Source organism: Mytilus edulis, chromosome 3 (assembly GCF_963676685.1).
Source record: "Mytilus edulis chromosome 3, xbMytEdul2.2, whole genome shotgun sequence".
Classification (NCBI taxonomy): Eukaryota; Metazoa; Mollusca; class Bivalvia; order Mytilida; family Mytilidae; genus Mytilus; species Mytilus edulis.
Genome location: NC_092346.1, coordinates 79867621 through 79895050, shown reverse-complemented (window position 1 = coordinate 79895050; position 27430 = coordinate 79867621). Strand labels below are relative to the sequence as shown.

The 27430-nt window shown below is 30.0% G+C and overlaps 1 protein-coding gene across 1 annotated transcript; it reads left to right on the top strand.

The window, feature by feature from the left end:
• Nucleotides 1-231: 231 nt before the first annotated feature.
• On the top strand, nt 232-27430 carry LOC139514483 (kidney mitochondrial carrier protein 1-like). Its single transcript, XM_071303805.1, has 11 exons — nt 232-504; nt 8319-8452; nt 9104-9251; nt 10794-10888; nt 14380-14465; nt 14958-15056; nt 15424-15548; nt 16363-16423; nt 24274-24381; nt 24986-25066; nt 25724-27430. The coding sequence occupies exons 2-11, from the start codon at nt 8395-8397 to the stop codon at nt 25760-25762; spliced, it is 900 nt and encodes a 299-aa protein (XP_071159906.1). The 5' UTR covers nt 232-504; nt 8319-8394; the 3' UTR covers nt 25763-27430.

The window sequence follows — 27430 nt, the reverse complement described above, 5'->3', positions numbered from 1 at the left end:
AAAAATATGATTAGATATTTCGTGAAGGGCAGACTAAAAAAATGAGAGGTTGAAGACTAGCTATTCCTGAATACCATAGATTACACATTCGATTTTTTGTTGTTGAAGTTGTGCATTTTTAAGATCCACACCTCAAAAAACATGTAATTCGAACACGGCTTCTCTGTTGGTATGACTCATTAGAAAAGTGAATCACAAATAAGAGATAATTAATTATAAGATATTATTATATCAGATAAAAGTTCAAACACAAACTTGGTTTTAATTTGTAAAACGTTCATAAAATTCAAAAGATAAACATATTTTTACATAATCTTTAGAATTAGTATGGAAAATACCATCACACACTGAGAAGCGTCATATTAGAAATCATGGTAATCCGTCCTTTTGTATTGTGTCGACTTTATTTTTCGGGCCGACTTGGTCCCTTTTCCTAATTAACATCCGGTAATTTCCACGGCTAGACAGTTCTGACTCGGTTCCACATGTACACTTGTTGTAACTGTAAGTACACGTAGAGTTTAAATTGTTTACCCAGTTATCAAAAGTATTAAATGTCAAGGATTCTGTACGTTAAGATACAAACTTTGTATATTCTATTGAGTTTTATAGGTGAAAATCCACAAAACATGAGAAAAACGCATGACCTTGACCTATATTATTTACGCCGCATATTTAATGTAGATAGCATGACCCAGTGAGGACAACCGAATGTTTTGTGATTTATTTAGTTTTAACATTCATGGAACATTTTCAACACAATACACCATTATTTTTTTCTTATAGAAAGCCTGGTCTATTCGTACTCTTAGTCAGCCGACTTTCTTCTTCCCGGTTACCAGTCGAACTCTATTAAAAGTGTAATTGCCCACAGGCACTTGTGTAATTGCCTCTGGCGTATCTCAAACAGACAGGAGGCCACTCCTCTGCTCTGGCCATAAGTAAAAGTCCAGGAAAAGCTAGATCGTATTTACAATAAAATATGCTTAATTACATACGCTGTCACTGATTCTCCTGCTGTTTATTTTAGTATTTAAGATTTGGCTGGGTCCAGGGGATGGTGTTCTCTCTGGCCCTGAAGTCCTCTAGTGATTTGGACTCCACTACATATACTTGCTAAATACAAATTGATTTCAGTAAATATAAATTTTAAAATGTGCATGCAGCATGTCTGTAATGTTTTTAATTTTGTAATATTTTGATTGAGATATCAATTCATGGACAGTATTTCATAGTGAACATATTTTCCTCCATTGAAAATTGTCTGTCGGACAAAATTTTATATGAAATATGGTCGGTGGACACTATTTCAGAGTGAAATATTGTCAAGGACAGAATTTCATAGTGAAAGCTTTTTAAGATTGTCCAAATGTTGGTGTCAAAAGGAGTAGGTCCAGTAACTTGAGTAAGACTCCCTTTTGGCCCCAAAATATAGAAGTTTTACAAAATTGTTAAAATGTAAACTTTTAGTTATTTAATGGACAGTAGAATGCTTCTGCTACATAAATATGGGCTGTTTTTGAAATCTTCATAATTCTAGCATTTTAGTTAAATTTTAGACGGTTTCCGTGTAAAACAAAAGTGGCCGCATTCGTGTTCATCCTAAATATTGAAATGTAAGATGTATTTGATGATAATACATAACATATATAAAGGTTGGGGATGAACACAGATGCGACCACTTTCATTTTTGACAAAAAACATCTGAAAAGTGACATTTTTCGGCATATTTGGTAGATTTGTCATATTTAAGCTTGAATCGGAATGTTTTTAATGACTAAATTAGTTAAAATCTTTCACATAAATTAATTGAATCAAATGAAATAGACACTTAAGTGTTTAAAAAGTGGTCAAAATCTTTTGATGAATCTGAAAATACTGAATACTCCTTTCATGGACAGGGACACTATTTCATAATGAAATATTAATCTAGACAGTATTTCATTTAAATTCCCTGCGAAACAGGAAATGGGAATTCCAAAGCCCTGACTACTAGTTAAAATTTTAATGCAATTTAATATTCTTAATATTTTAAGAAAAATAAGTATCTTATGCATCTAAATACATCATAATCGAAGTCTGTCGAACTGTTGATTTAAGTATCATAATCTATAACATATGGGAAAATATGACTTACATGTAAATCTGAATTGGCCTTGGCAGAATATCTGTATTAATATCAACAGGAAAAGGTCATCAATAAAGCACATGTTGATTCATAAGTATTTGGGATGATTTTATCATATTTGATAATGTAAGCTATAAAATGACACTGACCAGTATGACAATCTGACAATGTAGAAAATTTAAAAAAGGAAAACCAACAAACCAAAAAAATAATTAAAAATATATTGGTAGAATATATGAACAACAATCATGACCACTGCAGTACAGTCCCCCAACCCCCAAATTAAGTGCCTCTTAGGCTTAAATTAAAATATTGTTTGTTTGCCCTTTACCGACCGACCCTATCAATTCGTTCCGCCTGAAAATCTTTTATTTGTATTTACCAGCAAGATTTTATTTTATTTTTTTCGTTCCTACCAAAAATCTTATATTTGTATTTCCCGCTCAAAACTTTTTTACCGGAATCCTCGGGTTTTATCTTTACGTATAAGGTCCAGTCCATTTGGTATCACCTGAGCGTTTGACATGAACACTTGCATTTGAAGTTTCAAAGCATCTGTTTGAAATCGATGTTGAACGCTTTCTGAAATCATGATATGAAGTACATTACTCTGTACCTTTAAACTTAAAGAGCAGGGTTCATTTACAAAAAAGTTCGTTTGATACAAAAGTATTAACATGTGTACAAACTAATTTGTAAATGGACGTTGTATTCTATGTAGGGATGGCCTTTTGTAATCCGCATATCAGAATGATTATGTTAACGATGCCGCTAAATTATTTATATCTGACATGAACCAAAAGTGACAAAACCCTGTAAAGTGGAGAATATCTGGCAGTAAAATCGCCAAGTTTTCCATACAGATCATTTATAAATGTGATGCAAAATACGTGACAATTGAGTTTTAAGTCTTATAGCATTTTTATTGGAAAAAAAGGCACACACGAAATGTGTAACACTCTAGGGACTTTTTCGACTAGTAATATATGTCTGCCGGGACATTATCTTACCAGTACAAATTTATCTCTTATATATTTTTTTTTCAAAACTAATAGTCCCAGCGGAAAACTTATTTGCAAAAAGAAAACGGACAAAAAAAATGACATTATGCAGATTTTGTACATGTATCTATAAAATAAAATATTTTACCTACTGCCTACCCATGACAAATAATATACCGAGCCAAGTTATTTTTTTGGGGAAAAAATAAAATATTTTACCTACCTACCTACCCTGTTTCAAAACATAGGGTCGGAAAAGGGCAAACAAACAATATTTTAATTTAGGCCTTATGTTTGGCCCATAACATTTGGAAAAAAACAGCTAAAGGCAGGCATGGGGTAATCGTAATCAGTAAACGTAATCATCTGTAATCGATTACATTTTGCAGTGTAATCCTATGTAATCAGTAATCATGCAATTTCTGATGACAAGTAATCATAATGTAATCGATTACATGGCAAAAATCAGGTGTAATCATGATTACTTTTAGATTACTTTAAGATTACATTCATATGATTACTTGCTGATTACATATCTTGTATATATATGAAAATAATTTTGATATACAAGATGGAAATAAAAAATGTAAAGCTTGAATGAAAAATCATGAAACTAGTATTCACAATGATGGGACCTTGTTTAATGTGATAAATTGTATCATCTATATAACAAATTTGTATAACCAAGTGTTTTATTTTGTTAACAGTTTACTAAAGAAAATTGCCTCTCCAATATTTCTTTGTGAGATTGAGCTCTTATGATAAAGAAAAGTAATCTAATGTAATCGATTACATATGAAATAGGGTGTAATTGTAATGTAATCGATTACATTTTATTAGCAAAGTAATTGTAATTTAATCGATTACATTTTAAAGTAATAGACCCCATCCCTGGCTGAAACCTTTGTACTCTAAGTGATAAAGAATTAGATATATCTTGAGTAGGTAATGAGTAAAACTTTAAATGAATTATCTTTCTTGGGCATAATTTTGTAAGACTCCTGTCTCTGGAGGTGTAATACCACCATTGATTTTCCCCTATTAGTCTTTGTTAAAGAGGCACTAGCTACGAGATACATAAAAAATCTAAAGTATGATTTTATTTGTTCAATCATTAATGAAAGTGAAAAATGGAAGTAATAATTTGCTTTGATCAGCTAAAATTGTTCAATTTTATCAAATAAACCTAATAAACATTGATAATGATTTATTCACTTGCAAGTGAAAAACTCGACCTCATTAAATCCGTATTCATGTGAACTCCAATTTAACCCCATAGAAAGAGATAGTATACGCATGAATTGCCCGTGTATGGTTATTTAAAGGAAAAGAATGTCAACATTGAAAGTGAAACAAAGGTAAATAATTTGATAGACTAATTCGATCTACACAAAATCTTTCTTATAAAGGTAAAAACCACGATAAACATAAATTTATAATTCATAAAACAAAATTTAACAGAACTATAAAAATCTAGTTGCACAGGTTGCTTAATCTATTTATATCTTTGTTTATGTTTAAATCACTTATACAATGTATGGTCATAGAAGGTCAACTCCATAGTTAATTAGATGGCGTCTTGGCTAAAATTCTAGCCCCAACCGCCTGGTAATAATTAGATATGGAATTATTAACAGCAATTTATATAAATATAAGAAACTAGAAAATCATTTGAATAAATCAGGCAATATATTGAACAACAGCCACCCACATAAAATATCTTATTGAGCCAGAAGCTATTTCATATGTCAGCATTATTGATTTGGTAACATTTGTGTAAATTTCCTAAGTTGTATATCACAAGTGTAACAGGCTACCAAACCTTCCTATCAGAAATGATGAGCTTAATCAAATAAGACTTGAATCTATAACACATGATGGTTAATGGATTGGGTAGAAGCCAGCTGGAAAAAGTTTAATAGTCAATAAATGCTTCTACTCCTACATGTAGACAGAGAACGGTACTATTAAATGTTTTATTACTCTCACTATGTCTGGGCTTATTATAGAGAATTTTTTCTTGGTTTTATTTTACCATTGTGAAATGGGTATGTCTTGAAAACATGTCTTTGTTATCAGAGTACCATCATGACCATGTTATTTTGTACTTTATGTTAACATTAATCCCAACTATAGTGTGTGATAACATTGTGTGAGGGAATTCGACGTTTGATGTACCACTGTTCACTCCAGTGCAATTTATGACAATACCACTGCATCAATCAGAATTATTTTTTTTGCAGTGTTTTAAGAAATGATTTTGCTTTGTTGTCGCGTATTATTTGTGAAACATTCAATGTTTTAAAAAGGCGAATTTTCTTTATAAACATGATAAAGTCAATGATTATGTTGACTTTTGAAGGCCAAACTTTCTACAGCCTTAAATACGCTAATGAAAGATCCAAAAACTATACCAATACATAACGACATGTTTATGAAATTATAACAAATCTATTGGTTAACAAATTTTTACTCGTTATTGCAAAAAAATGAACTTAATATATCTGACATGTTCTCCCTACCCAGTTTACCCCTATACATTTTTATGATGTGGACTGGTCATTGTTATTGAATCATAGGCAATTTGATTGGATTAAGTTGTTATTAGTTACCTTCAAACTTCTTTATGCTTTTCATACATGACTATTGATTAATTAGAACGTGCATGAATGTGTACGGTAACTAAAATGACCTTCAAACTGGACACTGGACGAGTCAATATTATGTTATATCAATGAAAGTTAAGGTATGAAAGGTAATAATTGCCACTTATTCGATTTTCACAAAATTTTCGGAATATACAGTTGAAAGGTTATTTTTTAAAAGCCTATTGTGAAGAGTAAAGAGAAAGTTTACAAATAATACGTTTTGTTCCATTAAACAAGTCATTTTCGTAAGAGAAATACCGAAATATATTTTACGCACGACTACGGCAGGTAAAATTATTATTTATCATAATAAAAAAAAGCATTTTTCAGTCTCATTGGAATATGTTGATTACAATTAATCCCAAACTTAAGAAGTAAGTAACTAAAGTCAAAATATGTCCGATCTGCCTATTTCTGCACATCAAAAGTCAATACGATTGTTTTAAAGTCAATTTCGTCTACCTCACAAAATCTTGTTAGGCACTATAATGTAATCTACATTTGTATATGATACATGTATAAACAGTGATAGAAAATGACCTTGTCTTGGTTAGAACAGGTCATTAAGTATAACATGTACATGTACACATTAAATGTAATGGTCAGTGTAGGTTATTAAATAGAACTGTACACGTACATATTACATGTACCATGATATAAATGTTTGAGATGTAGAGTAAGTCTGTCATTTCATTCATGTATACATACATGCACAGGATGTAAGCTAAAAAATATTTATTTTTTCAATTTTTTTATGGGTGGGGGAGGGGAGTACAGTTTTTGAAAATAATATATGTACACAGTGTGACACTGCTCTTAATATTAAATAAAAAAAGTTAAAAAAAAGTTTTATTTTACAAAATGATATGGCTTTATTATATGCTTATCATGTACTTTTGTCTACCCATATCTGCAGAAAACACACAGTTTTAATTTTGCAAAATGTTATGTACTTCAGCTATTGACTGATCATCAGAGTTGTGTGACTGCATGAACAATGATAAAAGACAGACTATAGTATTCTATTTTCAACCTAATTTTGAATTTTATATTAATACCTATTCTGCTGAAACCTGAAGATCAACTAATACAGAAGCATATTATCTTATCAATTATTAAAAGATAACAGTTTTAAGATAATGATATAAACATGATATAAGGAGTGGTACACACAGTGGTTTCTTGTCTTAGGAGCAATATCATGGTTTTTTTTTCTTCTAAAAGTTAGGACTTCAGATAATTATAGTTTGATTTAAATTGTTCACAAACATTGTACTTTTAACTATACATTCAAATAACAAATCTATTTATTTGACATCAAAACAAAAAATTCATTAACAGACTTGGAATACTTCCATTTAGTCCACATTCCATTCCAATATTATTTAGCCTCTGTCACCTAGATTTCTTCACCTGAATAGTTTTCAACAAAGATTGACCTATAAATAGATTTAATTAACTTTAAACTTAAAATAAATAAGGTTTTAAATATTTGGATATACTGGTCATTATTATAGGTCAGTCAAGGTTAGGAATTTTATGATATCTAAGATCAGTAGGTCACTTCAGGATTTTTAATAAGATAAAAAAAAAATGAATCTGCTATAACATGTATAACATTCATAATAAATTTGAACAACAGCAAGAATAGCGGTAAGTACTGGTATATCTCATTAAAGTTTAAGGTATTTCTTAATACAATTGTATATAAAAAGTATGCTTTTTGTTCAATTGTTAAAATAAGTTAGCTTTAAACATATATTTATATTTACATATTAAATTTTAAAGGAACATTTTAAAAGCTATAAGTGTTATAAAGCACGAGAAACTTAAGGTAAATACTTAACCGATATATATAATATATATATTAAATGAGTCCAACCTACATGACCTATATATATTAGCTATAAATGTTTCTAAAATGTAAAGTAAATATAATCAATATTTCTAGACTGAGAAATGAAAGTCAAGAAGCATAAAAAAATGTATAGTATAGTATGACTAGCTAATGTCTATTTTTTGAACAGACTGAATAAATTTTTGTCATGTTTTTGTGTGTACTATATGTATGATATTCGTCTATGTACTTGTGTATAACATGTATAAGGGAAATTCATTTTGCAATGAAGCCTACAAATGTATGTGAAGTTAAGACACAACTGATGAGCTCTGAGAACAGATATTCAATGTCAAATAATTGTAGCAAAGTATTGATTTTATATTTGTTTTTCTGACATTGCATAATATTACAATCATTTTAATGAGAAGAAGGAAATTCAATTTGGCTTATGTCCAAAATTGTTATTTACTTGTAATGTAACATACAAAAATACAAAATTAAAAGCTTAAATTGTATTGAAATATATTAACAAAACATGTTAAGATTTAAACCTTACATTGAATTGGATTAATAAAAAGGAATGGCTGATATTTAAGCTCATAAGACATTCCAGTCATTTTATAAGTAACACGCAACCATTTTAGATTAGAAGTTTGTATAATAGACAGTGTTAATAGACATTCTCATACTCTCTTTTCCAGCTTTTGAAATTTAAATACTCAGATCTTCTAGCATTTTGTGGAGAAGTTGTTGTTAAAAGTAAAGATAAATAAAGGAATGAACGATTGGCGTCCTTTTCTGTATGGAGGAGTTGCATCCATTGTAGCTGAATGTGGTATGTATGCTTAGTTAATTAGAAAAGTTTCCTCCCAAAAACAAATGTTCAAATATCCAACTGTTTCAATCAAATAAGATTTTCACCATTGCATTGTTTATGATATATATTGTTACTTCATAAACATGATTACTAAAGATGCATTTTGTATAAGTCTGATTTTTTGTGTACCCAATTTGGCAAAATTTATGACAGTTTTCTGGAAAATAAACAGTGGTCAAACCTCTTGCCCACAAATATCATAAACCTTTAAATAGCTAGGGACTGCAAACTATATGATATGAATAAGATTTATAAAGATTTTAATAAATAAAATTAACCAGGACAGCATATGATCATCTACAATCATGACAATTTTGGAAAGGTAATTATCTGTCTGCTAAAAGATCTTTTATACAGTTTATAAGAGTTTTAATGTAGAGGTTTTCAATGAGAACAACTATACATTTTATCTCTATAATCTGTGGTCATGATGAATGACTGGGTATACATATAAACTTCATTTAATGGAGGATTTCAAGAGTTAGTGCAACACCTATTATTATTGGAGAAATGTCCATAAATCAGCAGGGTTCACATGAAACTGCTACATGTTTATAGATGGGAAATACATGAGTACTAATTGTTCTTAAATTTAATTATTTGTTTCAGGTACGTTTCCAATCGATACAACGAAAACCCGTTTACAGATACAGGGTCAGATAATTGACCGAAGTCTTACAGAACTAAAGTACCGGGGCATGTCCCATGCTTTCTTACGAATATTTAAAGAAGAGGGATTACAGTCACTATATTCTGGGTAAACTTACTTTATTACATCTACAAACCGGATTACAGTCACTATATTCTGGGTAAACTTACTTTATTACATCTACAAACCGGATTACAGTCACTATATTCTGGGTAAACTTACTTTATTACATCTACAAACCGGATTACAGTCACTATATTCTGGGTAAACTTACTTTATTACATCTACAAACCGGATTACAGTCACTATATTCTGGGTAAACTTATTTTTTGTCATCTACAAACATGTCTATATAATCAGTGTATTGAGTGTCGGTAGAAGAAAAAATGTATTCATATAAAATTATTCACTGAGACTGAAAAATTACAACCTTTTACAATTTTAAGGTAAGGAAGCCCTAAACATACATTTAACAAATTATGGATGAACACTAATTTCCTCTTCGGTTTATTTGTGAGAGTCAAAAGTACCCTTTTCATGACATCAGGATTGAGATTTTATTTTTGCTGGAATTTAGGATTTGGGTCATATTTTGGGTTTTATATTGAGATCTACACCTATCTGAACTCTAGAATTAGTGATTAAGGATTGGCTTTGTTGTAATTTCCTATTAAAATTTAAACCAACAAGTATTTGCCAGTATTGACTGGTATTTACTGCCTGCTGGTCAATGGTATTGACCAATTTTTAGCCAACCATAAGTATGTTAAAGTACTAAATAGTTACTCTAATTTAATTAAATACATTATTGATTCAGAACTTTATAATCTATTAGTCACTGTCTAAAATCACAGTGGGGAATTTTATAACTTTTTAGCTAAGCAGTATTATTCCATAATCAGTTAATTTATATATAAAAGGGATTGTCTATCAGTGACATTAAATCAGATTACCAATATAAACACATTAATTCTTTCTAATCTGTTTACCAAAATAAAGATAAATATTTTTTTTTGAAAAGGATTTTCATTTCAATGGATGGAATATAAGCTGTCTACCAAAATAAATATGTTTTTTATGAAATGGACAAACATTTACTTGGAGACATCCTTCATACATTGTACATGGTCCCCTATAAAATATCAGACACTAGAGTGTCTACCATGTATACATCCTTTCAAACTAGAAACCACTCATTTAACCATAAGTAGTACACATGACCATTTGAGTTTTTGCCTCACTTTAATTAAATGCTAGTTAAAGATATTTCTGATGTTCTGTGAACAAATGGTGTATAATGACATGTCACATGCAACAATCTTGTTAGATACATGTTTAATGATCAATACATATTTAAACCTCAAGGTGTAAAAACCAAAACCATAATAATTTGAGATACAGTGCAGTATTGCATATACATTACAGAATTAGTGATAGGTAAATTGCATCTTCTTATACTTATGAAGTTGAAAATTGAACTCTGCTACAATCTGTTTGGGACAGTTTTCACAAACTTATAATTCAATAACTCAATGAAATTACATATTCAGACTTGAAAATAAATCCTAATTGACTTTTATCAATGCCTTGATTGTAAGTTCTTGTACTGGATACATGTAATAGCATGACAATTTAAAATTTCTACTTCAGAATTGCTCCAGCCTTACTAAGACAAGCATCATATGGAACTATAAAGATAGGAGTTTATCATACATTGAAAAGAACACTTGTTCCAGACCCAGCAGGTAAAATGTTTTAGCTTAACAGCATCTTTTCTGATCTTGCACAAGGAAGTGGTTACCTTTTATTGTTAACGTGACATACAATTCTTCAATAGACACTCTGGTGTTTTACATTCAAATCTGTGGTCATGCCTTTGCAACATACAAAGAAAACAAATGTGAAATGTGTACAATCAAGCTTGGAAGTAGTAACCAACAATATCTTAATTTTTCAGCATCATATTTGGCTCAGTTCACTTAAGTTTCCACATGGTTAATGGTTAAAGCAGGTAAATTAAATGTGCTATCAACTTTGCATTTTGGTAATTTGTATGTCTATGCAACATACAAAGAAAACCAAAATCAAATGTGTGCAATCAAGAGGAGAAATTGTGCTTGATATTCATAGGATGAAGCCATAATCTTTCAATCAGTTTAATTGAGGTCTGGAGCTGGCATGTCAGTAACTGCTAGTAGTCCTTTGTTAATTTATGTATTATCCTCATTTTGTTTAGTTTCTTTTGTTACCTATTCTGACATTGGACTCGGACATCTCTTAAACTGAGTTTTACTATGTGTATTGTTGTGCGTTTGTTATCTACATTGGCTAGAGGTATAGGGGGAGGGTTGATATCTCAAAAAAACATGTTTAACCCTTCAGCATTTTTATACGACCGCAAAATTTGAAAAATTTTTCGTCGTATATTGCTATCACGTTGGCGTCGGCGTCGTCGTCGTCGTCGTCGTCCGGCGTCCGAATACTTTTAGTTTTCGCACTCTAACTTTAGTAAAAGTGAATGGAAATCTATGAAGTTTTAACACAAGGTTTATGACCACAAAAGGAAGGTTGGTATTGATTTTGGGAGTTTTGGTCCCAACATTTTAGGAATTAGGGGCCAAAAAGGGCCCAAATAAGCATTTTCTTGGTTTTCGCACTATAACTTTAGTTTAAGTGAATAGAAATCTATGAAATTTTGACACAAGGTTTATGACCACAAAAGGAAGGTTGGGATTGATTTTGGGGGTTTTGGTTCCAACAGTTTAGGAATTAAGGGCCAAAAAAGGGCCCTAATAAGCATTATTCTTGGTTTTCGCACAATAACTTTAGTATAAGTAAATAGAAATCAATGAAATTTTAGCACAAGGTTTATGACCACAAAAGGAAGGTTGGGATTGATTTTTGGAGTTGAGGTCACAACAGTTTATGAATTAGGGGCCAAAAAGGGGCCCTATTAAGCATTATTTTTGGTTTTTGCACCATAACTTTAGTATAAGTAAATAGAAATCTATGAAATTTAAACACAAGGTTTATGACCATAAAAGGAAGGTTGGGTTTGATTTTGGGAGTTTTGGTCCTAACAGTTTAGGAATAAGGGGCCCAAAGGGTCCAAAATTGAACTTTGTGTGATTTCATCAAAAATTGAATAATTGGGGTTCTTTGATATGCCGAATCTAACTATGTATGTAGATTCTTAATTTTTGGTCCCGTTTTCAAATTGGTCTACATTAAGGTCCAAAGGGTCCAAAATTAAACTTAGTTTGATTTTAACAAAAATTGAATCCTTGGGGTTCTTTGATATGCTGAATTTAAAAATGTACTTAGATTTTTAATTATTGGCCTAGTTTTCAAGTTGGTCCAAATGGGGGTCCAAAATTAAACTTTGTTTGATTTCTTCAAAAATTGAATAAATGGGTTCTTTGATATGCCAAATCTAACTGTGTATGTAGATTCTTAATTTTTGGTCCAGTTTTCAAATTGGTCTACATTAAGGTCCAAAGGGTCCAAATTAAACTAAGTTTGATTTTAACAAAAATTAAATTCTTGGGCTTATTTGATATGCTTTATCTAAATATGTACTTTGATTTTTGATTATGGGCCCAGTTTTCAAGTTGGTCCAAATCAGGATTCCATATCAAGTATTGTGCAATAGCAAGAAATTTTCAATTGCACAGTATTGCACAATAGCAAGAAATATCTAATTGCACAATATTGTGCAATAGCAATTAATTTTCAATTGGAGTTATCTTTCTTTGTATAGAATAGTAGATGATAATATATGTTGGAAATTTGCCAGACATGACTATGATGTCATTTTCTATTTTTATTTGCCAATAACTTTATGTAAATAACTTCATTGGAAATTTGCCAATATAAAATGTTGCTGATGAAGCTTTTTTTCCTTATCTTATCTAAAATGTTTTAGATAATGTATGTTGGAAATTTGCCAGACATGACTATGATGTCATTTTCTATTTTTATTTGCCAATAACTTTATGTAAATAACTTCATTGGAAATTTGCCAATATAAAATGTTGCTGATGAAGTTTTTTTTATTGTTTTATACAATAAACAATGTATATTCACTTTTACTACCAACCAATCTTTACCATTCAGTGATAACAAGCACTTTATTTTACATTTTAATATTTTATGATGTATTTAAAAGAGTAGTTATTGTTGCAAACTCCATTAGAAATTTGAATTGATATCAGTTTTGGAAAAAGGGAAACGGGGATGTGAAAAAAGGGGGGGGGGGGGTAAATTTTTCTCATTTCAGATTTCATAAATAAAAAGAAAATTTCTTCAAACATTTTTTTGAGAGGATTAATATTCAACAGCATAGTGAATTGCTCAAAGGCAAAAAAAAACTTTTAAGTTCATTAGACCACATTCTGTGTCAGAAACCTATGCTGTGTCAACTATTTAATTTTAGATTTAAATAAGAAGAAATCTTTAATTGATTTGTAAAATCTTGACATTTGTTTTGTGTAAAAAAAAACCCATGTAATGTCAAAAATTTGATCACAATCCAAATTCAGAGCTGTATCACGCTTGAATGTTTTGTCCATACTTGCCCCAACTGTTCAGGGTTCGACCTCTGCGGTCGTATAAAGCTGCGCCCTGCGGAGCACCTGGTTGTGCCTGTCCCAAGTCAGGAGCGCTTTTGTTAGTCTTGTATGATTTTTAATTTGAGTTTCCCGTGTATAATTCAGAGTTCAGTATGACGTCTTTTATCACTGAATTAGTAACATATTTGTAAAGGGGCCAGCTGAAGGACTCCTCTGGGTGCGGGAGTTTCTCGCTGCATTGAAGACCTATTGGTGACCTCGGCTGTTGTCTGCTCTATGATCAGGTTGTTGTCTCATTGACACATTCCCCATTTCCATTCTCAATTTTAATCAAAGTTGAAGCAGTGACCATCAATATCTAATTTTTCAGCATCATATTTGGCTCAGTTCACTTAAGTTTCCCACATGGTTAAAGCAGCTAAATTAAATGTGCTATCAACTTTGCATGGTGGCAATTTTGAATATATTTGTCATGTGTTTGAGTATATTTGGGCGACATATTTTAATAAGGTAGTGGAAATCCAGTATTTCCAAAAGATCAGAAATATCTGAATCCATTATGCTTTTAGAGTTCTTGCTTTGATCAAATAAACTGTACTGCCACATTCTTATTTATTTTAAATGTTTGAACACATTTATCTATATGGAATGAAATATATTTACAGATGAAACTTTATCAGTTAACGTGTTATGTGGTGTCATTGCCGGAATCCTCTCCAGTGCAGCTGCCAATCCCACAGATTTGCTCAAAGTAAGTGAAAAAATATGCCTGTAAAACTGTAGTTCTATTTAAGCAAGTCAAGAACGACAAAGACGAAGCTCCTATGTCTGTACATGACTAAAGTTGTAAACAATGGTAAAAAACTTAAAGGACATCTTTCTTTTTTTGAATTTGAAAAAAATGTTCTAGATATAAGATGTGGTATATGAGTGTCAATGAGCAAATGATGAGACAACTCTCCATCCAAGTCACAACTTATAAAAGTAAATATGGTTAACCATTATTGGTCAAAGTGCGGTCTTCAACACAGAGCCTTGGCTCACAACGAACAGCAAACTATTAAAGGGCCCAAAAATGATGTGTAAAACCATTCAAACAGGAAAACCAATGGTCAAATCTAGATAAAAAACAGAGAAACAAGAAACACTTATGAACCACATCAACAACGATAATTACTGAACATGATCAGATTCTACATTAAAAACTGATGTAATATTTTAAAAATATTATTGTATTTTCAAGGTGCGAATGCAAGTTAAAGGAAGAGAAGGAAGTGGAGAAGACATGTTCCATGCATTTATTAACATTTATAAACAGGAAGGATTACGAGGATTATGGAGGGTTTGTATATCAAAAGATAATTAATTATTTAATAAGTATACAGGAGTTTGATAAGAAATTCAGGGGATAAAGTTGTATTGTGAAGATTAGAATAAGATTTCTGAAATAGATTATTTATTGACATTTTATTGGAAAACAGGCATAAATAAAATTACACGGAATATGTTGGGTACATCAGTTTGTTACCTGTGCATAATTATATCTAATGAACCTGGTCACCAATATATGTTATTAATGATGAACTACATACTGTCAACATTGAATTTTTTTTCTGTCACAGAACAGTTGTGCCTAACAAAGTTCATTACATTTATTTACTCTCAAGTTCTACTTCCCATAATACCTTAAATTTCTATTTTGTTTGCAGGGTGTTGTACCCACAGCTCAGAGAGCGGCCACCGTAGCTGGGGTGGAATTACCAGCTTATGATCTATGCAAAAAAGTTATAGTGCAATCAGGATATCTTGGTGATACAAAGCCAACACATTTCTTGTAAGTTGTCACTTTATACCTAATGAAATATATCCTAGTTTAAGTGATATAAATACATTTTGTTCTGTGATAGCTCATTGTAGATTAAAAAGAGTATAGTAGCTTAACAACCATTTTATAATCAAAGGGCAATAACTGCTATATTAATTATAATCAGAATGGTGAACCTTTTATCTTTTAAAAATAAATTTAAACAGTACATTGTAATAAAAGAGCAAACATAATCTGAAATGTTTGTCACAGTTTTAAACAGATTGTTTTTCCTCCTATCTAGTTTTAAAGGTCATAGACCAAAAATAAAGATTTTGTTGAAAATTGACAAAATCTTCTGAAATCAAAAAGATTTAGGCCTAGGTAACATATCATGAATTTAGATATTTTAGTCTAAAAGATGATTTATTTTAACACATATACTGTTACAGTAAAAGATATGTTTTGTCAAGGTATTTACTGAATGTTTTTGGTCCTCCCATTGTATTCTTTTCATTGAAATTAGAAAGTTATGCTAGTTTTGACACAAAAAAGATAGTTTTTCATAAAGATTTATTTCTTTTCTATATATTATTTAAACTATATGATACATAATTATGAAAATGGTGAATATATCTAAGTTTCGAATATTAACTATATAGATTGACTTATATGTAATTAATTGAACCTTTTAATACAGGGCTTTACATTTTCTCAGAAAACATGGCCAGATGGAAAAGAGAAAAACTTGTGAATTTTGTAGTGAAATTAAAATGGAAAATGTATGGTACAGTGTAAGCATAATCTTTTTGCCTTATTTGAATATAAATGTTTTATTTTGTAGATCCAGTTTTCTAGCAGGTCTGGCTGGTGCTATTGCCTCAACTCCAATTGACGTAGTAAAGGTAAAAATTATGTTCTGTTATCTTAACGTTAAGAATAATCAGCTTACACACGCTGCTGCAAATGGTATGATCAAAATCTAAGGGGGCTTCTTATTATATAATCAAATCTGCTATTCAAGCTACCTAAAGTATTTCAAGCCTTTATTTGTTTCAATGATTTTGTTAGCGCTCGTCACTTTCGTATTTTACGAAAGAGTTTTCTCAGTGACGAAAGTATTTCAAATCCATTTCGTCACTTTAGTTTTGAAAGTGTTAAAAACATTTTGCAATAAAAACTATAAATCTACCCGTCTTCATGTTTTTGACAAGTTTATGACCTCCAGGTAATTGACATTTTCAACAGGTGTTACAAGTTGTGATTACAACTAATCCGCTTATCGCCATCGGATGGGGCACTAATCCGTTAATTATTAATAAACCCCATGATTGAATGACCATCATAATTATTTCCCCAGGAAAATCATTCAGTCGGCATTTCAACAACCAAGAGTATAGTTTCTTCAGAGACATATAATAATGTATAATAATGTATTATATGTCTCTGGTTTCGTCATTTAATCAAAATTATAACACCCCGGACAATTCGCATTTGAATTTCAATATTTCTCAAACGATCACAATCTGAAGTTCGTATGTCGTAGATTCATCATTCGAAGGCATTTTCGTCATATTTAATTTAAATTTTCATCAAAAACTTTCGACAATTTCCATTTAAAATAAAGAATTTTATTGTGTTTATTCAAAACTTTCACGAGTTTAACAGGTGCTTCCTGTATTGTGTTCTACGCAAGCGTGAAAGTATTCCTTTAACTATTTATAGACATTAAAAACGTAAAATACGAAATCATTCACATGTTCAGAATTAATTAAACAAGACAGATATATATCTCTTACTAAAGGAATTTAGATAGAAGAATGATAATTTCCTGATTATTCCGGACTCGTTTTGAATTTATTATCCACGTGTCACTTCCCGTTTCCGTTTCATTTTAAAACCGAAAGTAGTAATAAAACGTGATCTATTGTTGACTTTTTACAACCTCCTTTCAGTCTATTATGTTCCATAAAGGATTTTATACATTTCCAACTTGATAGAAATGATTTCCAAATATCGATTTAGACCTTTTATAAGGATAATGATTATGCAGTGAAATAATCATTGCAACTTAATTTCTGCTGTGATTCCTTGTTTAAAAAAAATAGAATCTAACTTTTGTTAATCAGGAATGACCCCTGGAACAAACTGAAGAGAAATTTTGAACAAAATTTCTGGATTCCATGTCAGAATCTTTCATAATAATGGCCAATACAGTCAAATCATACAATAACTGCCAATCATGCTGGTGCCTCAATCCTTTAAAATCTGACAAAGTCAAAAGATGAAGCTAGTAATATACATCATTGGTCCCTTGCTTTTACACAAATAAGGTTGATTTTTATAGCGAGCAAAAGTGACTAAAGCCCTCAAAATCCTAGCTTAAACCCTGTTTGTTTTAAAAAGAAATTTTCATGACCTGCCAAGATTTTGTTATTCTTTCCTGGCATTTTTCTCCATTTTCTTTATGTCAAAATAAAAATAAAGATAATGCCTTTGGTAAAGATTGAAATTAAGTATTTCTTTGATATATGACACAGTTAAGCTAAGGCAAATTCAGTGAAAAAAGAGAGAAATACAGGCTCAAAAGTATTAGATTTTACTATAAATGTGAAATACTTCATTAAACATTACTGGTTTTTATTGGGTGTCATAAACTAGAACTTGTAAATTATTTTTTACTTGTAAGTTATCCTTTTACAGTTTAGATTTTTTTAAATTTCAGTTGTATTTGGCAAGTAAACATTTTTCTGTTCTAAAATTTCTGATGTAAAGTCCTTGAAAATTTTAAAAGTGGGTTTCTCAGTCTGTTTTTATAGATACAAAATCATAAAATAGTATCAGGAATTTTTAACTCTGCTTTTATTATGTTTTGTGTGCTTGATATCATTATACTTTTCAATAATTTTGATAACGTTAGCAGATTTGATTATATGTAAAAATTGACCATACAGAATTAACATTATATATTATCTATGCCAAAGTCCATGAAAAATTAAGGAATATGCATAAAAAATTGACATCACTACACAAACACATTGATATTTCTACCTAAACATATTGTCACTGTAACTGAAAGCTTTGGGCAAATTTTTATTTTCACTAGTAAGCATTGTTTAATTACATCAACTATTGGCATGTTCAAACAAATATTTTGAGGAATTGTAAAAAAAGAACTTCATTTTCTTTGTCCAACAATGGTTCTGATGAAAATTTAAATTAGCCCTTGGTTAACATTTAACATGAATTTCATTCTATACTTCATACTTGACGACACTTAAAGAGAAAAAGTAAATCATATATGATTAATCATGCACATGCACACATACACTAGTTTACAAGTACTTACATATACATGTATTTATAAAAATACATTCAAATGTTACACTCAACTCTTATTGCAATATATCATGGCATTCAAATAGTTTGGAACTCCACGGAAATAATAAGTAAAGAAACATTTTGATCATACCAAGATAAACCTGAATTTTACAAAGAACAGTCCATTTATTGTTTGATCCTGGTTACCTTGTCTATTTTCAATTTTGTAGTGTCAGACTAAATTAATATCTAAATAGAATTGTTTTCTATGATTTCTTTGGTAATTTTTTTTGGGAATAAGCTATTTTTTTTGGAATTCATAACTATTAAGGTTTTCACTCTTGCTGAATTTTGTAAAAGAGGCTTTTCTTGTGAAAAAATAAATTGAAAATAGACAAATGATGATATAGATTGATAAAGATATTTAAAAAATATTTAAATATTTATGTTTGCAAAATTATATTATAAATTAAAATGTATTTACATTTTTGAGTTATTTTGACATTTTTGTGTAAGAAATTTGCTATTTGGTTAACAGATAATTTCAATGCAGACTCTTATTTATTACAATTTTATGATGACTGTTTCATGTGTAAAATCAGTATAAAACCCATGTATTCTATCCTCGCAATCCCTAGTCTTTATTCTGTATGCAGATAAATTGTCTCATTATTAGTAACCAAGCATCTCCTTGGTAATATTTTTAAAAGATTTTTTTAATTAATATCTTTTCAAGATAAGATTTACCCTATGAAAAAGGAGTTAAATTCCCTAATTTTGGCATTCATGGTCTATCTGCATCCAATTGCATGTTATCAAAAATTGTTTGAAACTTCAGCAATCATGGCAATTTACATGAATTTATAACTTCACTGATAAGCTTTGTGTTGGGATCATAAAATCGTGCATGATGATTGCTAGGAAAATCTTTCAAGCCTCCAAAAATTGTTACGACTTGCATCTTTATTTGCTCATTCATCAATGGTTACTTTTTGTCTCCTTCATTAATCAAGTTGCATAATTGATATCAATACTCACATGCACTTTTAACTATAGTAATCATGGTAATTCTTTTTTGTCTACAAATGTGACCATTCAAACAATCAAACAATATTCTAGTGTGTCAGAATATTGATTATGGTCTTTCAATAAGGATAGTTTTTCAAATCCTTTACCTTCAAGGCATGCATATTTAATAATTCCTGCTGAAATTATTAAAACCTTTGGTTTACTCTGTTAAAAGACTTCTAACCCCAGATTAAATTAAATTTGGCTAGACTAGATCTTACCAAATTACAATATCCTGTTTTTATTGAATTACTTCCTGAATAATAAGTTTTGCTACCAGATGCAGTTCTTCTGTCAGTTTTATATTTCTACTTAACTAGATCTTATCAATCTTTCAAGAGAGAATGATGATAATCATGATTTGGAGTTTTGCTATTTCATGCAGATTCTGTGACATTCATATTGACTTATGTTTGATGCTATATCTTTCCATGTTGTTGTGTTAAAAAAAAATGATATAGAACTCTTCAGTAACTTAAGTGTCTGCATTGATAAAAGAAAATTAAATTACACCTACAATGAAAAATGTCAAGATAGCTCAGTGGGATTACCTTATTGTGCATAGCATTTTGGTTATACTTTGTCATAAACTATACATTTTGTCTCCAATATTGTAAACTTGGTCTATTTTAGACCATGTAACATTTTACTAGTTGAATGTATATTGTTTTATAGCTCGAGTTATGAAGCGACCAGATCTAGAGGAATGAAGGAGTGTACCCACGTAGAGGAGGATGTGATTAAGCACTGGGGGCAAGGCTCTGCCCCTTCCCTGCTCTCACACTTCTTATTTATGTGGGTTGTAATGTAGCTAAGTGTAATTAATTCAATCAGTTCCTTTGTAGCTGCATCATATTGTTATATTGTCATTGTTACATTTATGTAGTTCATTTGTAAACAAACTAATAATGTGATCAGTAATGATAAAATTGTCAGATGTGCTGTTTTTGTACAAAAAAATTAAAGTTTTTTATTTTTGTTAAAGTAAATTTTTTAAGAAGATTTTCTAAATTACAAATATTTCAAAATGTAAAGAAAATAAAATTAAAAGGAAATTTCGTCAAAAGGAACTTCCCTAAAATAACTTTTTTTCAAATCAATTGGCTTAGCAGAATGTTGGGTACATGTTTGCAGGGTAACATGATTAATAAGGGCAATATAATGTGCAATACTAGGTACTTTTAGTATGATAATGGAAACCTTGAATAAAGGTAACCTTTTGCTTCAAATGTAAGCCCAGTTGCATAGATGTTAGCATATTTAAGGTGATATTTCACTTTAAAATTGTGCATCTGAGAAAAGATTGTTCTTTAGAATTTTCAATAATTCATTATTTAACTTCAACAATTTTACCGTCTTTTCAGTACCATACTAAAACTTTTTGCTGGCAAGCAACACTATTCTACGAAAAAAGAATTCAAGTGACCAACTCCCTCAGTTATGAGATTACAAATTTATTTAAACTTTTTGGGTATTACTTTTTAAAAGCCAAAATATTAACTCAATTCCTGCCACTAGGTGTTATGAAGCTATGAACATCAATAAATTCATTCATCATGCTAAATATGTACTGGATCAAATTATTGTTTACTTAAATATACATATATAAATGCAAAATTAATCATTGAAGAACTTGATTTATCATTGTTTTAACACTTTGTGTAATCCTCCGATAGAAATAAAGCATTACATTTTTGATAAAAGAATTTTAAATAATTTAGATAGGTTCATCTTTGTTGTCATGGTATACAAAATAAGCACATCTGACATTCAGTTGGAAATATGTATTTCCATTATTTGTACTTGGAAGAACTTTTTTTGTACTTCAGATTTGATTAAGATATAAAATACCACATTTGCATGTTTCTTCATATATATTATGTTTTTGTCTGTATAAACTCATATTTTTGCCTAGGCTTAGGTGGAAGTCATGATAGTAAATACTAAGTTTTAATGACAGCACTAACACTAGCAGATAACTCAATATATATTGCTTTGTAATAAGGTTTTTTCTAATATGATGAGACTTGGTCATTCAGTTATTATCCCTTACATGTTGTCTTGGACATGTTTTATGCTCAAGTGGTTATGTTTTCATGATTTAGTTTGTTTCTTGGCTATCATAACAACAATGCATCATATATGTACATGAACATGTGAATACAATTTGCTGGAATAGACCATGACCTCAGTTTCAGAGTTCATTGCTCTTTAAAAAAAAAAAGATACTGCTATAAGTGTATCAGCTTTTACTAAGAATTAACTTGAAGCATTTTTACATTTTTATCATGTATGTGTATATCTGGAAAATATGTTATTCTTATATTTAGAAGTTAAATCCATAGTCCTTAAAGGTATTATTCTTAGAATCATTGGTCCCCCCCCCCTCTTACATGGGAAAAATTTGGTTGCTTATATAAGGAATCACTGAAGATGGACTGGAGTGAGCACCCCTTATGGAAAGTTCTGGATCCACCACTGAGAATGATATGTAAAGTAATAAAACTGGTTGTTACTCTGCGCCATGTTAATGTGTCCGTCTCTGAACTCATCAGTGTATTAAGAAATTTGATGCTCATGGCTTGGTCTTGAAAGTCTCTGCTTAGTGACAAGCAACTTGATCAGAAATTTTTTACATCTTAATAGAGGGTATAGGTATTTGTCTTATTGTGTTATTAGGTTCCTGTGTCGTTGTTGTTGTTTATTCAGATTTTATCCAAATTTAATGGTTGTAAGCAAGACTGTATCACCTCTTCTTGCAACACACACTGATACTATAGGTACCAGTCTAAAGGTTTATATAATAAATGTTTCTGATAATCGTACTTTCCTAGGACATTCGACAGGTATTTCTCGCAATAATTATGGTAGCTTAACTAACAAATGAGTATAATCAGAGTGTCTATAGGTTTCATGCCAGAAAGCAAGCAAAATTAGCCTTATTGAATTGGTCATGTTGTTTCTTCTCTTTTCTAAAAGAAAAGATATTGGACAGTTTAGCCAAAATGAGTACATGTACTGTAAATTGCTATGAATAACTTTCATTGTTATATATGTATGAAACAGTGAATGTGGTATATATGTTGATAAAGCATAAAAATTATATTGTTAAACAGTTTCCAGTTTTGATATTTTTAATTATACACATCAGTTGAAAAACACATCACAAAGTAAGGAGAGTGACTTATCTTTGACATAAAGTACAATTTGAGGTGAAGTTCAAGTTGAAATTCATCGAAAGCTTGACATTGAATTACATTTCAAGTGGTGATTTATTATAAAGCATAAGATATTATTTTGAGAAAATAGCCAGAAAAGGGATTTTATTGAATGAATATGGTTCATGTTACAATAGATGCAAATTGGTTGGGAAAGCTAAATATTGGGGTAAAAGAATTGGGTTTTTTTTAAATACAAGACATTTTTAATGTCTATTCATGCAAATACCACAGGAAACAGAATTTCTATTAAAAAAAATCTATGTAGATATTTGTCTCCCCTAACATACCTAACTTGAACTTCAACCTGAGCTTGAACCTTGTCTTGATGAAAAGTTGCATTCCAAATTTAATGAAGTAGAAATCAGAAAAAAATATTAGAAATGACTTAGAATAAGAAAAGAATGCGTTTAAAATAAGGATGGTCTATTATAATCCGGTTTATTTAGGCACAAATCAGTATATCTATATATTTAAACAACATTCAGTAAAATTAGCAAGGGTGTTCAATATGGCCTCACTTAAGAAAGATTGCAGCAATCTCTTTTCATTTTTATAACCCAAAGGAAGGATCAGGAAACATACTATTTTTGCCTACAATTCTATTTCTGAAAGGTCAATGACCAAATGGTATTTGCTGGTATTTTGGATTTAGGTCATGAAAAAAACATATTGGTAATTTCGTTGTGGTTTTTAAATCGCCATTTATATTGTTGGATTTACCAGATAAGACACTATTTTTCAATGCACTTTGCTAGTTATCAGTTACGAGACAGACACACGGATACACAGACCAGAAGACATAATGCCCCTCTACTCAAGTAGGTGGAGCGTAATAATGTCTAGATCCTTTAGCAAGGGTTTGAAAATTAATGACTTAATACAGGAAATGGGGATTTCCCAACATTTAAGTGATGCATCTTTCTATACGACAAAAGTGAGGCCATTTTGACATGTCCATTTCGTTACAAATTAAAAAAAAAAAATTTTAATCATCAATTGAGAAGTTGGTAGTCATTATTCTAACTTGTATCATGTTGAAAATCATGTAAATAGAATAATTAGTTATGTTATTTAAGGTTTAAGTTGATTTGAATTGTAAATTATTGTATATTTCATGAGTTCTGAACATCATTTTTCCTTTTCAGACACGGATGATGAACCAGAAGGTATTACGACCACAACTGGTGATGAATGGAGGTTCAGCAGCTGTAGGAAAAACTATCTATACATCCTCTGTAGATTGCCTGGTGCAGGTATACCTTCTTCTATAAAGTAATAGATATACTGTTGTTTTCTGGATATGTGTATTTATATCTTTTATTTAGGTGATTACTGTTTTGTATTTTAAGCTCCAACGGCATCAATTGGCTGGTGAAGCATTAGCTTGTGCGTACATTTTTATTGCATCAACTGACCTGTGTGTGGTATTGATGTCATGAAAATTGGTGACGTTGTTCAATGAAAACAAATGTTACAAACAATTTTGCATTAGAATTTTCAATAGCAGTCTATTTGTGAGGTTGGTTCATATATGTTGCACCCAAAATAGTCATTGATTGTAATCAAATGACTATTTAATAATTTCAGAGTTATAGTTGTTCAAAGACAAGAATTTATATTTAATATGACAATCTTCAGAGATACCAATTTAGGTAGATACTCAAGATTAAAATTATTCTGTCAAACTATGTAGTAACAAGAAATGAAAAATGTAGACCAATGGTAGCAAATTATCTTTGAGGAAAGATGCATATTAACAAGTTTTAGTCTTGAATCGGATTGTAAGATATCACATGCATACTTATTGGTTTACTATATCTGTGTATTATCAATAACAATAACATTTTTCTGTTTCAGACTGTGAAGACAGAAGGAGTAATGGCTTTATACAAAGGATTTGTTCCAACCTGGGTCAGACTTGGTCCATGGAATATAATTGTATCCTTTTAGAGTATTCATTTGCATAAATAACAATTACTGTAGTAAAGTTTCCCTAGGTTGGGAAAAAATGATTGATTATATAGGGAATCACTTAAGCATGACTGGAGTGGTCCCCCCTTATAAAAAGCTCTGGATCAGCCATTTGCTTCAATCCCATATAGTTGAAACTATGGAAATTATGTTTAGTGTAGTATTTTAAGGGAAGGTAATCTAAAAATTCGCTCATGAAACAAATGGTCCTAATTGTCTGGCTTCAAAATTGTATTGGGTAATACAGCAGATAAAGTTTTACGCACTGCACTTTTAAATAAAAAAGTTACCTTTACAAATGTGCTACGATTTAATTTAAAAAAATATTTCTAAATCATATTTTGAATTAAGTTATCTTCCTCTAGCTTGGCACAGTGCATGGTAACTGAATTACCAGTTAAAAAATTGCAAAGAGTCAAAAAGGTGTCGGATGACAAATGTTGTGAGAGAGATTATTGAAATGGCCCATAATAAATCATGGTGAACTCAAAACTGCAACTACTATATAAAATGTGAATTGTAGAATAGACTTCAACATTTTAACTTTATGGGTATTTGAAGTATTGTTGTTCTGGACATGTAAGACATTTTAACCTTGTGATTTATTTCCTTAATGTTTATCAGTTCTTTATGACCTACGAACAATTGAAGAAGATCCATTGAAGTCTGTGATATTTTTAATGACATTAAAAATTAATTTTACCGGTAATTGACATACAGCAAATCAGAATGAACACCAGAGAAGAAAAAAGGAACAAATACGGTGCAAAAAAAAGATTTTCGAAGATGAAACATTTGGGGAAAATATGGAATCATCAGCTATATATACATTTAAAGTTTATATAATAACTCATAATTCCACTTGATAACTATGAAGTTGTTAAATATGAATTATATGTCCAAATTGGTTAATTGATCTTTTTCATTCATAAAATTGTACGAAAGTTGTAAGATAGGAATATCAAGTAAAAGGATTTCCGTAAATAACTTCAAGTTTTTAGGTTCCGGTAATATAGAAAAGTTGAACTTATTTTCCAGTTATTTATATTTCTTAAGTAAATATTCCTCTTATTGACCTATTTTTGGTTGTTTTACAAAGTATTTGTGATAAAAAAGTAGAGTAGAGTGATATTCAGTACATGTATTATACAAACAAACTCTGTTGGTCTTTTAAAGAACATAGTAAACGAGAGAACTGAACGATAGGAAGATATAATTCATGTATGGTAGAATCTCAATGTTAATGACCAAAGAATATTTTATGTATGTTGAATTTTGTTTGAAGTGAAATCCTAAGACCAAATTTCATATACTCAGTATTTTAAGTAATTTTGCGTATGTAAATATATGTGTTATTTACAAATATGAATTTTACTCACTATTGTATGAATTTATTAACTGGTACACTCAATTATAAAGAATCGAACAATTTATACATCTTGTTTGTTTGTTACAAAGAATAATGGTGCAAATTTAGATGGTAGAAGAAAAAGATGGTTATTTAACATGAGCAGATTTTACTTCAAATTGTTTCTTACTACTTTAAATATGTTTATTATAAGATTATTTATTAACTGTAGAACTTTTATGTGCTTTTAATGTTTTGTACAATAATACATAAAGATAAAAACAAAAAATTCATTGTGATATGCCTATATATTTCTGGTGTTTCGGTAACAACCTTAAATAGCAAATAGTTTATAATCAAAGTTTGATAAAACTTGGAAGCTTCCTTGTCAATTGCAAATAAGTCAAATATTTAAATATTAAAGTTTTTGGTTCTTTTGCCTTAGTCTGTTTTTGTAAAAGACCATTCTTTTCCATCTGTTTTCTGAAATGTGATAGAATTTTAATTTATGTTACTAATAAGCAAAATGAAGGATAAAGTTGTCAATTTGTTTTATTGTTGTTTTTAAGTGTATTAAAAAAATTATAAAGAAAAAAGAAAAGTATGAGTTTTAGGTAAAGTTCAATGGATTTTTTTTTCAAAAGTGCAATTCTCTTTATTAAAGTTATGTATTCTTTAAGTGGCACAGTAAAGGCATCATAAATAACTAAAAATGTTTATTTTTATATATTTAAATCTAACATTAAATTCAAAAATGATTTTTATAAAATCATTCCATTTTATATGAAATCTGTTTATCATATTTTTTTATGATACAGAGTTATATAAAAATACCTTTATTTTAATTTTATTGATCTCCATATTTTTTTGTTATAAATTTTGTTTTCCATATTTGGAAGAGTTAGATAGATGCTTTTTCAGTATTCTATGCAGAGAAAAAAATGAATGTTGGCTCTTATTATTATAATAAAAGTATGACAAAA